Here is a 16,413-nt window from a genome sequence, read left to right as displayed (position 1 = left end):
TGGCGTGTTACTGTCCATGGCCCTCAGGCTGGGAGACTGAGTTGGCTATTGGTGCTGTTACATCCACAAGCTCCAGCCAACTTCTGAGCTGAGTTGTGCTGGGAGATGCGCATTCGCAGGGAACATGGGAGTGGGGCTGGGTGCTTTCAGTGGGGAGGTTGTGGGCTCAGCAGATCCACTCGGGGGTCTGTGTGGGCCCCTCTGAGCCCCCCATCCCCTTACAGATCCTTCGTGTGGATGGCCAGCTACAACCAGGCTACGCAGGCGATTGCGCGGCCCTCTGAGGTGCTGGCTGGCCTGTGCTCCTACCTCGCCTTCATCCAGTCGCTGGGGCAGTTCACGTGCGTGGACTCCAGCCGCATCATCTGCAATGTACTGCTTCAGCAGACACAACCCCTGGACTCCAGCGGGGAGCAGACCCTCACCACCATCTACACCAACTGGTGGGTGCCTGGGCTGGTGGCAGCCTGGCCTGGGCCACCGGACAGGAGAGAGCCCTGGGTACCCCTGGGCCATGGGGCAGGAGAGCCTGGGAGATGCCTGGAGGGATGGGGGAAATGGGAAAAGCTGATCTATGAGGAAAGGTTGAGAGTCTTGGGCATGTCGAGTGTAGAGCAGAGAAGGCCAAGGCAGGACTTGACACCAGTCTTTAGCTACGGTCAGGGCTGTTCCGAAGAAGGCCGAGGCCCAATTGTTCTCCATGTGCATTGATGGGACACGAAGGAATCCGCTGTTTGCAGCCAGGGAGATCTCGGTTAGATAGTGGGAAAAGCTTCCTGGGGTCGCTGGGCTCTGGAGCAGGCTCTGAGGGGGTTGGGGAATCCCCATCACTGGAGGTTTGTAGGAACTGGTTGGACAAATCCCTGTCAGGGATGGTCCAGATGTCCTGCCTCTGTGCCTGGCCTACGTGGCCTCTTGTGGTCCCTTCCAGCCCCATATTTTTGTGGTTCTGTGCACCTGGTGGGATTTCATGGGGCTGGAAAGCTGGTGCTCGGAGAGAGACGGGTGGCCCTGCCCAGCATGGGGACAGCAATGGAAAAACAGTCAGGCCCCTTGATCTCACACTTTCTGGGCAAATAGGGCCGGGGAGGAGAGGGAACAAAAACCAACTTCTAGAGCCAACAAGTGAACAGGCTGCCCATGTGAGAGCTTCCCTTAGCCAGTACCCCTCAATCCTGACCCACAGCCCTCTGCTATCCCAGTCCTGGGATCCTCCCCAGCTCTTCCAGTGCCCCTCAGTCCCGACCTGCAGCCCCTGCTAGCCCAGCTCTGAGCTCCCCACACATCTCTGCTAGTGCCCCTCAATCCCATCCCGTGCTCACACACCGGTACAAGGGAGTTCGGGCTCTGGCAGGGCAGACTCGGAGCAGGCTGGGAGAACAGTGCTGGGCCTGGCTCTCCGGTGTAAGTGGAGGCTTTTTGGCTCCATGCAGGTACCTGGAGGCGCTGCTGCGCCAGGCCAGCACTGGGGCCATTGTGCTGTCCCCAGCCATGCAGGCCTTCATCAGCGTCCCCAGGGAGGGGGAGCAGAGTTTCAGTGCAGAGGAGTTTTCAGACATCTCAGGTGAGCCGCGGCAGCTCCATGCCCTGATGATGGGGCCGCATGACGGCGGGATGCAGAGGGGGCTGCATGGCGGTGGGACAGCTGGCTCTGGATGATTCTGGGCACGGGGTGAGGATGCGTGGTGGCAGGACAGCCGGCCCTGGGGATGGGGGATGGAGACACACAGCAGCAGGCCAGCTGGCTGTGGGGCTGAGGGTTGGAATATGCAGCGGCGGGACGGCCAGTTCTGGGGATGGGGATGGGGATGCAAGGTGGCAGGACAGCTCTGGGGATGGGGCCGAGAATGTGCAACGGCCAGACAGCCCTAGGGTTGGGGCTGGGGATGCATGCTGGTGGGACGGCTCTGGGGATGGGGATGAGGATGCATGGCAGCTGGACGGCTCTGGGTTTGGGGCTGGGGATGCGTGGTGGCGGGACGGCTGGCTCAGAGTGAGCTGGGCTGGCTGGCTGGAGACTGGGAGGCCCGGTGCTGGGACATGCCGTTCTGGGGTGTGTGAGGGCTGGGTGTGACCCAAGCAGGCCAGAAGGAGCTAACACTCTGTGTATGATCCGCTCCCCTCCCCCAGAGATGCGGGCACTGGCCGAGCTGCTGGTCCCTATGGCATGAAGTTTCTGAGCGACCACCTCATGTGGCACGTCACCTCGCAGGTGGTGGAGCTGAATGTAGGAGGCTGAGGTGGGAGAAGCCACTGCTGGGTGCACTCAACTTCCCAGGGCTACGGGCTGGGCAGGAAGCGGGAGTCAGTGCTTAGAGCAGAGTACTCAGGACTCCTGGATTCTCTGGAAGCAGCGTGGGGTTAGTGTGGTAGAGCAGGAGGGCTGGGAGCCAGAACTCCTGGGTTCTCTGGGAGCAGTGTGGGAGCAGTGTGGTAGAGCAGGGGGTCTGGGAGCCAGGACTCCTGGGTTCTCTGGGAGCAGTGTGGAGTTAGTGAGGTAGAGCAGGGGGACTGGGAACCAGGACTCGTGGGTTCCCTGGGAGCAGTGTGGAGTTAATGTGTTAGAGCTGGGGAGCTGGGAGCCAGGACTCGTGGGTTCCCTGGGAGCGGTGTGGAGTTAGCGGGATAGAGCTGGGGGTCTGGGAGCCAGGACTCCTGGGTTCTCTGGGAGCAGTGTGGAGTTAGTGTGGTAGAGCAGGGGGTCTGGGAGCCAGGACTCCTGGGTTCTCTGGGAGCAGTGTGGAGTTATTAGGATAGAGCAGCATGGGAGCTGGGAGCCAGGACTCCTGGGTTTTATTGCCAGACCTGTCACTGGCTTGCTGTGTTCCCAGTGGATAATATCCCATCAGCTCCCAGCTACTGTGGGGAGCACAGGGTCCCGCTTCTAGGTTCATGTGATTGTTATATGGGGCTCAGTACATCAGTGTCTGGGAGGTCCCTTCCGAGCTGGAGGTGCTGGTGTTCGGCAAAATACTGATATCAGTGGGGAGCCCCATGGCAGCAGCCCCTGGCTCTGGGTGAGTTGGGTTTGGCTGGTTCTGGCATTGGGTAAGTTGGGCCTGGCTGGCTCTGGTTCTGACTGGCTATGGGCCAGTCGGACCTGGCTGGTTCTGGCTATGGGCCAGTCATGCCGGGCTGGTTCTGGTTCTGGCTATGGGCCAGTCGGGCCTGGCTGGTTCTGGCTATGGGCCAGTCATGCCCGGCTGGTTCTGGTTCTGGCTATGGGCCAGTCATGCCCGGCTGGTTCTGGTTCTGGGTGGCTATGGGCCAGTCGGGCCTGGCTGGTTCTGGCTATGGGCCAGTCAGGCCCGGCTGGTTCTGGTTCTGGGTGGCTATGGGCCAGTCAGGCCTGGCTGGTTCTGGTTCTGGCTATGAGCCAGTCACGCCCAGCTGGTTCTGGTTCTGGCTATGGGCCAGTCAGGCCCGGCTGGTTCTGGTTCTGGGTGGCTATGGGCCAGTCGGGCCTGGCTGGCTCTGGTTCTGATTCTGGGTCAGTCGGGCCTGGCTGGCTTTGGCTCTGGCTGGCTCCGGCTCTGGCTGGCCCCCGTTTACCATTGTGATTGTGTCTGCTGCAGAAGTTGGTGACTGAGAACATGGACATGCTGGTGCAGATCCGCTCCAACTTCTCCAAACCAGAGCAGATGGTATCACTGCTGCCCAGGCTGACGTGTAAGTGTCATTCCCCCCCCATTGCCCCCTCCCTGGCATCTGCATTGAACCCCCTGCCCAATCCATGGACGGCTGAGGATGGAGTTCAGGGCTGAGCTGCAATGAGCACTGAGTGGAGCGGAGACTCGGGGGAATAGCAGGTGTGGTGAGGAAAGGGACTGGGGGTTGGGGTGAGGGGTAGTGGCAGAGCTGGGGGCTCAGGAGGGGGCTGAGGGTTGGGGTGAGGGGTAGTGGCAGAGCTGGGGGCTCAGGAGGTGGGGCTGAGGGTTGGGGTGAGGGGCCCTGGCAGAGCTGGGGGCTCAGGAGGGAGGTGAGGGTTGGGTTGAGGGGTAGTGGCAAAGCTGGGGGCTCAGGAGGTGGGGCTGAGGGTTGGGGTGAGGGGCACTGGCAGAGCCAGGGGCTCAGGAGGTGGGGCTGAGGGTTGGGGTGAGGGGCACTGGCAGAGCCAGGGGCTCAGGAGAGGGCCTGAGGGTTGGGGTGAGGGGCACTGGCAGAGCCGGGGGCTCAGGAGGGGGGCTGAGGGTTGGGGTAAGGGGCACTGGCAGAGCTGGGGGCTCAGGAGGGGGGCTGAGGGTTGGGGTGAGGGGCACTGGCAGAGCTGGAGGCTCAGGACGGGGGCTCAGGGTTGGGGTGAGGGGTGCTAGTTCCCAGGCATAGGCCCAGGGGTATGTTGTACCCCATTTGTTTTGCAGCCCCGTCTCCTGTGTGTCATCGCAATTCACCCCGCACCCCGTCTCTCCCCCAGCTGCTGACAATGTGCTGAAAAGAATGACCATCATCGGGGAGATCCTGAGCTTCCGCTCCATGGCACAGAGTGGGCTGCTGAGGTGGGTGGTGGCCATTGGGGGTGGGGGGGAGTGGAACTGAGTGAGGCCAGGGCCTGCATGTCTGGGGGGGGGCCATTCAAGGCCAGGGTGGAGGAGCTGGCTGCCCCCACTGTGCACCAGCCTGGGAGGCAGCATTGGAGCTGTGTGGGGCAGGCCTTTCACACTCTTTCTGGAGCATTATGGGGCTGTGATGGAGGGGAGTCACTGACCCCCCCGCTGTGTATGCTGGGGACGTGGCTGGGCAGGGGTGGTGAGTGTCCCACATCCCTCCTAGGACAGGTCTCTGGACAGCTCTGCCCAGGTGGCCTCTGGAAAGCAGGGACAGTAACTGGCCCCAGCCCCTCTCTGGGGTCAGTGGGGAGGGTTTGTTGGCTAATACCTGTGTGGTGCTTGGAGAGCCTCAAGCATTGCATTGCTCCTTTCCTGCACTTGGCTGCTGGGCAGTTGTTAAAGAGCTGCCAGGTCCCACCCCAGAGGGTGCCTGGGGCTGCTACATGAAAGGGGGCGAACTGTGTCCATTGCCATCTCAAGGGCAGGCTCTCTTCTCGCTGCAGGTCTGCTCCCACCGCTGCCCGTTCCTGACGGGCCCCATTGAGTGCCCGAAGGACTTTGTCACCCCAGACATGGACATAAAGGTGGGGGCGACCCTTGTGCTTCTCTCTGCTGTGGGTGGGCTCTGTGGCTAGGCGGGCGGATCAGAGAACATGCTGGGCTGCTGCGCAGGCAGCCTCCCCCTGCTGTCCACATCTGGGCCCAGGATGATTGGCCTGGGTGTCTCTCCTCCTGCCAGGGACCTTTACCCCAGCTGGGGATCCAGAGTGCGGCAGTGTGTGCCAGGCCCCACAGCCCTAATCGTGGGCTGGGGCTGGGGTTGTCCAGCCACATGGGAGATGCCCCTTCCCCCAGGAGACAAAAGTCCCAGCTCCCCTCCAACCTGCATCACAGCTCAGGTTGATCTGGCTCAGGTTCTCAGGAGCAGCCACCGGGGGTCTGCAGACCCAGCTGAGGATGGATGAGGGGTTTTGCTGCATGAACCAGAGTTCTGTCCTCGGCACCTGAGTTAATATTTATCCATGAGTGTGATGGAAACTCTGGGTCTGAGTTCAGCCCCTGCCCATGCTGCAGAGATGGCAATGCTGGACGCCTGCCTGCCGCAGACGGGAGTCTGGGTCTGTTCGAGCCGTCACCTTGCAGATCCTGGGCCCAGCATGCTGCAGTGTCCACAGGGCTCAAAGCATCGTCCCAGCCAGCAGCAGCCTCCCCAGATCACTCACTGCAGTCTCAGGCGGGGAGAGCTGGGGGCTAGTGGTTGCCTGTGCCTGGGCCAGTGATCGTGGCTGCTGCAGAGGGGAGGAGCACTCAGAGCTTGCCGCGAATCCTCTGCCCTGCCCTGAGGGAACCCAGGCCTTGAATGGTGCAGAGACCCAGGGTAAGAAATGGAAACGCCCCCCAACTCCCACTCCAGTGCCAGGACTGGGGGGCCTCCCTGAGAGGCTGTTCTGTGGGTATAAGCCCCAGGGGGCTCCACTACCAGAGGGTGGCTGACCAGAGCAGCACTCTGAGAATGTGTCGTCTCGGCCTCATGGGCCTTGGTGGCAAAACTCCCCTGACGTCATTGGGTGACGGTTCAGCAACCCACAGTCCCTAAGACTACCCTGGCTGGACAATCTTGTGTCGGGGGCCCTGGCGGGTTCGTTGGCCTCCAGCCCTGGGTGGGAGTGGAGTCTCCTCTGGAGGGTGGGTGCCCAGGCAGCCTGACATACCACAGCTCACCTGGGGGCCTCTCCCGGGCTAGGCAGAGGCGTTTGGCGTGTTGTGCTCAGCCCTGCACCGTTGCTCTGAACAGAGACACTGCGCTGACAGGGTGGCAGGGTCTGGGGATATTCTGTCGTGTGGAGAGGCCTGAACACACGTTGTGTCCTTGGGGTTGGAGCACATTGTGAGACTCGATAAACTGTGAGCCAGAGTTTGCCCTGGGCTCAGCGTGGGTGGCTCCTAGGTGGGCAGAACGGGGATGTGCAGATACTGTTGGATGCTGACTGGTCTATACTGCTCTTGTTGTCCTGCTGGTCCCTGGGGGGTTGGCATGATGTGTGAGCACAGTGGGCTCCTGCTGGCTTTGGCGGACAGGCATGTTCTGGTGTGGTGGTTCCCTCCCAAGGTGGCTGCTCACAGGGTTGTGTCAGTTCAAATTGTGCTTTCCTGGCTAGGCCCCATTTTCAGCCCAAAGGAGCTGGTGTTGCGGGGTCCTCGTAGAAACCAAGGGGACATGCCTGTTAGATGGGACCCATCCTTAGTATCGATGTTTGAAAGGTTGGCCTGAGGATAGTGGCACAGCAGAGCAGGCCTGTGTTAATGACACAAAGTGTGAACGGAGAGCAGGGTGTGTGTTAATGATGCATGGTGAGAATGCAGAGCAGAGCAGTGTGTGTGTTAATGATCCAGGGTGTGAATGCAGAGCAGAGCAGGATGGGTGTCTTGATGCAGAGTGTGAATGCAAAGCTGGGCTGTGCATGTGTGTGACGAACTGGGACTGTTCGTAATGTGGTCTGTGAATGCTGAGTGGGGAGTGTTGGCCTAAGAGGACGATTTGCACTGGGGGATGGGAGACTGGCCTTGAGGAAAGATACCTGAGCATGTAACATGAGAACCCAGGAAGGGGTTAGAGGCCAGGTGACACCTCTGCCCGGGAAGCTGAACAAAGCCTGGGAGAGGAGACGCTGGGGGGAGAGAGGGAGTTTTCAGGAGTTGGCTAAGGAATGGAGGGAAGCGCAGACGGGGCTCTGATTCCCCAATGGGGCTGTGATGCCCCTGGGACCCCAAGATGGACCTAATTGGGGAGGATCCTGTTGTCCGTGCCTGCAAGACCTGTCTTGGACTGTGCTCCTGTCATCTAAATAAACCTGTTTTACTGGCTGGCTGAGAGTCATGGTGAGTTGCAGGAAGCCGGGGGTGTAGGACCTTGTGTTCCCCCACGCTTTGTGACAATGTGTTAATGACACAAGGTGTGACTGCAGAGCTGGGCAGGGAGTCTGTTAATGTAGGGTGTGAATACAGAGCAGGGTGTGTGTTAAATCACACAGGGTGTGAATGCAGAGAAGAGCAAGGTCTTTGTGTTGACACATGGTGCCAATGCAGAGCAGTGTGTATGTCAACGATGCAGGGTGTGAAAGCTGTGCAGGGTGTATGTTAATGATGCAGGGTGTGAATGCCGGGCAGGGTGTATGTTAATGATGCAGGGTGTGAATGGTGGACAGGGTGTATGTTAATGATGCAGGGTGTGAATGCTGGGCGGGGTGTATGTTAATGATGCTGGGTGAGAATGCAGAGGTGCTGTGGGATATTTACTGTACAGCAGCCCATAGACAGTCAAGTAGTGGGGTGTGGTGGCCAGGCATTGGACTGGCTGGGTACGTATGTGCCCACGCTGCCAGAGAGGCACATGCCAGCACTTGCCCATTTTTCAGAGCCATGGACAGGGGGCTGGGAATCCCACTCCAGCTCCATTTAGCAAGATGGGTTTCACAGCTCTGAGAGGAGGGCATTGGATCTGGCCATGTGTCCCACTGGCCTGCGCCACGCCCCGTGCGGGGGTGACTGTCACCCTAGTTCGATTCAGGCAAATCACAGAAGGGCGCTGGCCACGGGACCTTGTGATGGCAGCACACACCTGCCACCTGCAGGCTGAGCTAGTCTGTCATGCTGAGGCCTGTCAGATGTGGAGGTGCTCAGCAGGGCTGGGAATGAGTCACTCCAGGCCTGGATGCCGCTTGCACCTGGCAGATGGACCATGGGGCTGGGCTAATGCGGCTGGAGCCGGTGATGATCAGCGAGAGATGGAGGGGAGCCAAGAACCATACAGCTTAGGAAAGAGCTGCCTGGGGCTGCTGGTTGGGTCCTGTCCTCCACTGACCTCCAATGTCCTTGGGCAGGCAGGGCTGGCCCGGCCCAGTGCTTTGAGAGCCAGGCTTGTGGCACTGTCATGGGGGATGAGCATGCAGGAGCAGTGGGGAAGGTGCAGCTGGGATTACAGCTCTGTCCCCAGCCATCCCTTCTCCCCTCAGGCAGAGCCAGGCCCTCTGCTGTTCCCCAGGGGGTTGGGCTGCACCCTCAGAGCATGGAGAACCTGTGAGGAAGGAACTGGCTGCTGCAGTAGAACTAGCGCAGTGTCAGCAGCCACCTGGCTAGAAAGAGCAGGGATGCCCAGACGGTGCCTCTAGCAGCCAGAGGGTTCAGCCCAGACTGAGGGACCTGGAGAGGGAGAGGCCATGAATCTACCAGCACATTGCATGCAAATGCCCACTCGGCTGGGGTCCAAGCAGTGGTAGGGAGTGGGCAAGGAGCATTGCTGGGAGAAAGACCCAGGTGTGTGGGGCTGGGAGACACAACCATGTGTCCTGATCCACATTGGAGGGGATGGTCGCCACCGCCGCGGATCCCCAGGAGTTCGGCCAAAACAGGCAGGAGGGATGGATGTATCTAGGTGCTGTCCTATTTTACTGCTTGTGCTTCCCAGGGCCATTGATGGGGACCAGCCAGGGACAGGCCTGAGAAACACCTAGGGAGGGTTGGGTCTCTGGACAGTGTGGGGTTATCTGCAGGGAAGAGCCCAGGCAGAGCTGGGAGAATATCAGTACCTGGGTTAATTGGGTCAGGGCGGTCATACCCTGCATGTGCCCCAGGGGGTAGTAGCAGACAGCACATTAGACGTCTGGCTAGGTGCTGCCTTGTGCTATGGGAATTTAAAGACAGGGCTGTCTGGGGCTGTGTTTGCCAGGGCAGAGCTGGGGGGGAGCCTCTCTCTGTACAGGTGGGATGAACACCGTGTTACGGGCGGGAGCGTGTTCAGAGACGGTGGGATGGGTCCGGCAAGTTGCCATGCTGGCCCCTTTGAGCTCACCTGGGGTTTTCAGGCAGGTCGGAACTGCGCGGTGGTGCTGTGGGGCCAGATCTTCAAACAAAGTCAAGCTGGAAATGGGAGGGAACTGGGTTATCCTTCTCCCATGATCTTCGGGGAGACGCTGGGTTAGGATGTCAGGCTGGGCCAGGGATGTTCTGATTCTCCATTTTGGACCCAGGCATGTGTAACTAGCTTGGTATTTAGTTTGAGTTTGGCCCTGGGGTGGGTGTTGATTTCAGCAACATCACCAATATTCCCTTGTGCGCCCAGGGGTCCTCTCCCGTTGTGTTGCTGCTGTGTTCAACCCCAGAGGTGACTGCATTAGAGTGGTGGACAAAGTGATCCTGTATTTGCATACCCGGTGAAGCCAGTGGGTGGAGAAGGGCCAGCGGGATGTAAGCAGGCTGATTTTTCATTGCCAGAGTTAATGGCTTTATTATCAGCAAAGCAGCACAGAGAAGAAGTGAGTGGAACTCATTTTGCACTGGTAGTGAGGGAGCGAATGCCTCCAGAGCCACAGAGCAATTACAAGGAAGTAAGACTGGAAGTTCCCAGCAGAATGGAGGGGTGAGGAGAATGGTAATGGGGTTACTCACTGTCACGGAGTCAGCGGGCAATGCTCTGGAACTGCTCCCCACCAAGCTAGGCAGGACTTTGGGGAGCCTCCTCTCCCTTGGAGCAGACTTGTTCAGGGCAAGAAGCTCACACGTCTTCACCTCCTGGGTCTCTCCTTGGAGCATTCAGCATCCTCTGCCCCTCCGTGCGCTTCCCACAGCGAGCCCGGCCCAGCGGGGTCCTGGGGAAGCCACAGGGTCCTGCACCCCCACTTTGCAGTCAGACGTGATTCTCAGCCAGCCAGTAAAACAGAGGTTTATTCGATGACAGGAACAGGGTCTAAAATGGAGCTTGTAGATACAGTGAACCGGACCCCTCGGCCAGCTCCATTCTGGGGGGGGGCAGTGAGCCAGACCCCATGTCTGCACTTCACTCCTTGTCCCCAGTCAACTCCAGACTAACAACCTCCTCCAGCCGCTCCTCCTCTGCTCAGTTTCTTTCCCCGGGCCAGGAGGTCACCTGATCTCTTTGTCTCCAACATCTTCAGTTGGCACCTTTGCAGAGGAGCGGCCCAGGCCATCAGTTGCTAGGAGACAGATGGTCAGGCATTTAAGTGCACTGGTCCTTTGCTCTGCCAGATACTTAAGAACTGCCTAGGGGACACTGAGGCACCAACACAGCATTCAGAGAAAACATTAAGAACATTCCTAGTTCATCACACTCACCTCCAGCAGGCATGGAAGGACAGTAATCACAGGCTCAGCACTGCCAAAAGGGCCTTACCAGATCGCGAGGCGATAACGTGGCCGGGGCTGAGGCTGAGAGCTGGACACTGAGGTCAGGAAAACGCACCCCACCCAGGCGTTACTTGGGGCTCGACACAGGGGCAAAGGAAGCCAAGCTGTGGGGGCTGTGTCATGCTGGAATTTGAAGCTGGCTCCGCTGCCAGGCAGGGGCCGTGCTGGAGCACACGTGGGGGATCAGCTCTCTGATGTACGCGCTGGGGCCGTGGCACATCTGGTGCTGTGGAGCTCCAGCTGAGTTAGCCGAGAACGACCTGCTGCTCAGCAGCAGAGTACAGACAAGCCTGGGCTTCGGGGGCCTGGCGCTTGGGGACATGAATGACCCCACAAGGAGGGGCTCCCTTGTTATCCCCATGTTGCCGTGGGGGAAATTGCAGCGCAGAGGGAGGGGAAGTGACTCACCAAAGGTCTCCAGTCGGTCAGTGGCAGAGCCAGGAATGGAACCCAGGAGTCCTGCCTCCCTCCTCCTGGCACAAGCACTGAGCCCCAGATTCCTGTAGGTGCAGCTCAAAGGGAGGAGCCATCGGTAGGAGCTCATTATCTTGCTACATACCATGAGCTCGGCTCCTGAGACATGAAGGCAGCTGTTCGTCCGTCTGTGTGTGTGTGTGTGTCATGGCTGTCCATCTGCCTCACTCAGTGTCAGGTCTGTGGGTCTGTCTCTCTCTGGGCTGCCTGCATCTCTCCCTTAAGCTGTCTAAAGAACAAGCCCATCTGAGTGATGTGAATTCAGGGCCCTGTCCTTGGAGAGCCTGGACACCCCCATCCCCCTGCTTCTCCCCAGCGGGCGCAGCCCATCCAGCCCCCATCAGTCTCCTCCTCCCTGAGGATTAGGGCTTGCTCATAGCCAGCAGGGAGGCTGAGATCCCAACCAGGAGGCCAGATAGTGGGCACAGGCCACCACCACAGACACTAGAAGCTGGACTGAGACCCTGGGACCCAGTCCCCCCAGCAGTAAGGGCTTTGGGATCACTCATGTCCCACCAGCTCTGGAACCTACCACTGCTGCACTGCTCCATCCCATCCCTCTGCCAGCCCTGCCCCCCTCTCCCCCACTGCCCTGGATTTACCTGCCACCACTCTGGTACCAGCTCCTGGCAGGTCTCTCAGGTCCATGATGCAGACGAAGAAAGAGCCCGTGTGACTGCCTCTGACAGATGGAGGTGGGGGAGGAACCTCCAAGGGCTGGACCTAGGGCCAGATCATGCTAGGCTCTCCCCTTCTTACTGGGAAGGGGCTCTGCGGGTCACACTGGGTCGTGGGCAAATCTGGGGCAGCCTACTGCCCAGTTGCATTGCTGCACAGAGGGATGGAATGCACCTCACCTGGCCAGTGTCAGCAAAGTGCCACTTCCCTAGTGTAGCCGGAACCTGTGTCTGGGACAGGTGCTGGCTGGTGAGCTGCACTGATTGGGCTGAGCCTTCCCTCTCTCGGTGCCATTCACAGCCCTCTCCAGTGTCACTGGCGTGTCCTACCCGGTGACAGCCTGTCAGCTCAACAACTGCCATGAGGGTGACAGCAAGTTTCCAGATGCCTTAGAGCTGAGCCGGTTACCAGAGGGAGGCTTGCACAGAAGAGCGATGCAGCTGGCACTGGCATTGCCTTGGCTGTCACCTCTGGGGGGCATTTCCTCTCTGCCCCCTCTCTTTGGATCCAGGCGCAGCCTCCTCGCTAGGCAGGTGGGGTCCCACTTCCACTTATTTCCCTGCCGTTCGCGCTGCTGCCCCCAGACAGCCTGGATTCAGAGGCTTGAAGACCTAGTGGACTGGAGACAACTGACAGCTCCCACTACGGCACACTCCCGTACGTCACAGGGGCTTGGAGAGGACTTGGAGAGGTTCCGTCAGCCGGCGACTGTGATAGTTGTGGTGGGTCATGAATGGCCTAGTGCTGGGAGCCAGAGCTGGTCAGCGTCATGCCTTGCAGAGCAGACGCGAGTCCCGCTATGCATCTCAGTCTGAGGGCAGCTGCCCCTCTGACTGAGCTGTCATTAGTGGGTCAGGGGCTGCACCCTTGAGGGGTTAGCCTGGCTGGGATAGGTACCTTGGGCTGGGTAGGGATGTCACCCTTCCTGTATCTGGGCTGAATCGGCATGTCCTCCTACCCAAGGGGGCATGTCAGTTGTTCCTCTCAACCATTTATCATCCTGATTTCAAATAAAGGGCAGCCCGGTATAGATTCCCAGAGTTCCCAGCAGGTGAGACTCACCAGCCCTCCATGGCCCTAGATCCCTGTGTTCTTGGTGAGGCCTCTGGGATAGGCTGGAGCCTGTCTCCTTCCCACAGTGAGGACAGAACACATGGGGGATCAGTGGGATCCTTTAAGGACTAGAATCCCCTCCCAGCCACGCGTGGCCAGAGAGCTGCACTCTGCCTGTGCCGGGGTCACCTTTAATGCCCAACATTAGTTCTAATTAGGGAGGCCACCTGTCCTGTTTTTTGAGATATGTCTCTTATTTGGTGTGTCATGTGTCATTACCATGGTCCAATTAATGCTGCTAATCAGGGTTTGACCAGATGCAGAGTGTTCCAAAGGACTGGTCCTGTGCTGGGGCACAGAGCTGGGATCTGGAGTAATGAATACAGAGCTCTAACGTTAGCTCTGCCCATTTAGTTTCCATCCACGTGACCTTTGCGACCTGGAGATGTAGATGGTCACTAGTCCTACTCATGGTTAGTGTCGGCATGGGCTCTCGCTCCCCATGTGCTGCTTTTCCTTTAGGGTGTAATAGACAATGATCCACCATGTAGGATTTGAGAGAAATGGAGCTGAAATCCTTGAGATAGAACCTTGTTATCTACGAAATCCTACAGGCTCTGAAGTGCCCTTTCAATGAGCACACATAAAATCCCAATAGACCTGACCACGGTCTATGGGGCCCTTCCACAGGTGCTCACAGCCCATAGAACCCGACCATGTTCCCCGGAGCTCTTCCATAGGGGCTCACAGCCCGTAGAATCTGTCTGTGTTCCCCGGGACTCTTCCATAGGGGCTCATAGCCCATAGAACCCAACCGTGGTCCCTGGGTCTCTTCCATAGCAGCTCACAGCCAGCACTCAGCTGTTCAGATTCCAGACACTCTCTCCTTTTTCCTGAATGCTCAAGTGTGCTTTCCTCTTTGTTAGTTTCTGTTTTTAACCTGTCAAGGGATTTTTCTGGGGATTGTGCTGCAGTGAGATGACCGTTTCCTACGGGATGGAGGAGGGTAGCTGTGTGGTTAAGGCTTTGGACTAAGATTTGAGAGATCTGGGTCTAATTCCCCGTTTAGCCATAGACTCTGTGTACGTGACCTTATGCAAGGCACTTAATTCATCCTGTGTCTCTGTGTGGAACACAGAGTTCCCTCCTCACGAGGGGCGGGAGGAAAGGCTGTTAAGCAGGTGCTCGGTAGGAGGATGAGGAGCTGGATAGTTGCCTAGGTAGAGTTGCCTGGTGTCCATTGCGGTGGTGCTGCAGGTAACTCACGTGTTGCACGGATAGAACTGGCTTCAGGCTCTCCCTGCCAGCTGTTGTCTCACACAAGGTGAGAAGGCTCATGCTGTCAGACAGAGCTGCTGTGGACCAGGTTCAGATTATGCCATTCACCCTCCCCCATGTGTGACCTGCGTTTCCTGTGTCATCTCATGTCTCGCTGCAGCATTGCCAAGATGTGACCTTCCTTCTCTGCCCACCTGGCCAGAACTCTCCCCTAATGCCGCAGCTACCACATGCCCCTTCTGGCCTGGATGCCTGCAGTTCCCCTACACTCCCCCGTCCATTTCGAATGCTGCTGCTAAGGTCATCTGCCTGGGTCATCGCCCAGGCCACGGCACCCCTCCCTTGGCCACCCCTCTTCCAACACAGACGTCTACCCTCACCCTGGCAAATCCTTCCCCCCTCCACCCTGCACAGCTTAGTCCCGACTTCTCAATACCTACTATCATATCACAAGCTCAGAGAGACTCTGCCCTCCTTAGCCTGATTCCCCACAGTCCCCTCCACCCTCCATTCCCGGAGCAGATCCATAAAGCCAGCAGCTCATCCTGCTTTGAATTCCCCGGGCGCCCTGCTCTGCAATGATGCAGATAGGAAACTGAAAGCTGGTGCTTGTTAGACTGGTGGAGAGCTGCCCTCACATTGCTGCCTGGCCACAGATAGAGTGCAGAGCTGGTGTGTGCCGTTACTGCCACTACGTCCCTTCTTAGCCCACAAAGTCCTCGGGGCAGCGATTCACATTCGTTCATCTGTGCAGCACCTGGTGCCCTGGTCTTGACTGAGCCTCTAGATACTATTGTAACATAAGTGATAAATAACCATTATCTCAGTGAGTCCACAACCCTCCCCTTCCTGGAGAAGAGACCACCCTGTCCTCCGCCCCTGTGACCCAAGGACCTCTTGGTGCCAGCTGGCAGAGGGGGACATAGAGGGACAAGGTTACCCTGAGTTCACCAAAAAAAAGCCATGTAAGGTGTCTGCTTACAGCCTGTCACACACATCAATCATTACGAGACGTACGTGCAGAAAATATGTGAAGAGTTCTGGGTATATGCTGAAAATTATGTGCTCTCAGCATTATTCTTAAAAGCCGGTCAGTCATGCTTGGAGACAAACTCCTCCAGACAGGAGGTGGGAGACCCTATCGCCCTGGGGCATTGTGTATGTCACACCAGAAGTCTCTTAGTGAAGTGAGGCAAATGCTAATGAAGAGCTGGCAGAGATTTCAGAAGCAAAGGAACAGGAAGAGGTAGACAGTGGGGGATGGGGGCCTGTTTTCAGGAGAAGATCAGAGTTCTGCTCTGGTGTTTCTGGGCATGCAGAGAGACACTCTGGTGACGCGAAGCTGCCAGCAGGGTCGATCTGATGAAGGGGGTCCCAGCCATGCTGGTTGAAAAGGCCTGGAGGTAAACTTGGCTGCAGGAGACAGCCTGGCTTGTGGGTTAAGTTGAGGCTCTAGAAAGTTTTATGTGTAATCTTTTGTGTTTCCAGTCCTCATACCTACTGCCACTGGAGCCTCTGATAATAAACTCGTTCTCGTTTTCACTGTGGCTGTAGCTAAGTGCGGTGTGTTCAGCGGAGTGGTGATCCTGAGTTCAGACCACGTTGCTGGTGTGCACTGTTCCTTGGGGAGCAGACTCGCAGGGTTCTGTGATTGTTCTGGATCGGGGCTGAACCCTCCAGAGGGATGCTCAGAGGACTCAGGGCTGGTATATGCCTATCGCTGACCTGTACAGACAGGTTGAGGCCGGGGCAGGCCTGGGAGGCCGGGCTTGTCCTGTCAGAGGCTGGTGGAGTCACGGAGCTGATCCACAGCAGGCACAGACAAGACTCTCACGCTAAGAGCAAGTGGTCGTGAAGGGTCTGGGTACTGCTGGGGAGCGTCACAGTGGCATAGTTGGCCGGATCTATACTCTGTTTGCTGGTTAGCTAAGGGTCATGCTCCAGGCACTTATATACAGTTAACGTAGATACCCGGAGGCTCAAGGTAGAGAAAAGGCTGTGGTTTGTTGTTCTTGGTGTGTTTCTTTTGAGCAGGGGAATTGAGCAGCAGGAAAGGCAGGGTCATGCTGGAGGCACCAGGAAGCAGCAAGAAGAGTCGCTCACTCCCAGACACAGCACAGACACACCTGTACAGTGCACAGACTCCCAGAGCTGCTCTGCGTGGAGCCCTGGCCAGCTCCCA

General features: G+C 58.1%; 1 protein-coding gene across 1 annotated transcript in view; it reads left to right on the top strand.

The window, feature by feature from the left end:
- LOC115639835 (nck-associated protein 1-like) overlaps window positions 1-16,413 on the top strand; it is a gene marked incomplete at its 5' end in the record, with an annotated part of 39,423 nt that overhangs the window by 12,841 nt on the left and 10,169 nt on the right. Inside the window, 7 exon segments of the mRNA XM_030542796.1 lie at window positions 225-443; window positions 1,434-1,564; window positions 2,131-2,151; window positions 2,154-2,227; window positions 3,576-3,669; window positions 4,415-4,500; window positions 5,051-5,131. Coding sequence (XP_030398656.1) covers window positions 225-443; window positions 1,434-1,564; window positions 2,131-2,151; window positions 2,154-2,227; window positions 3,576-3,669; window positions 4,415-4,500; window positions 5,051-5,131 — 706 coding nt within the window.

The sequence above is a fragment of the Gopherus evgoodei genome, unplaced genomic scaffold (assembly GCF_007399415.2).
Source record: "Gopherus evgoodei ecotype Sinaloan lineage unplaced genomic scaffold, rGopEvg1_v1.p scaffold_133_arrow_ctg1, whole genome shotgun sequence".
NCBI lineage: Eukaryota > Metazoa > Chordata > Testudines > Testudinidae > Gopherus > Gopherus evgoodei.
This window is presented reverse-complemented; position numbering and strand designations above follow the sequence as displayed.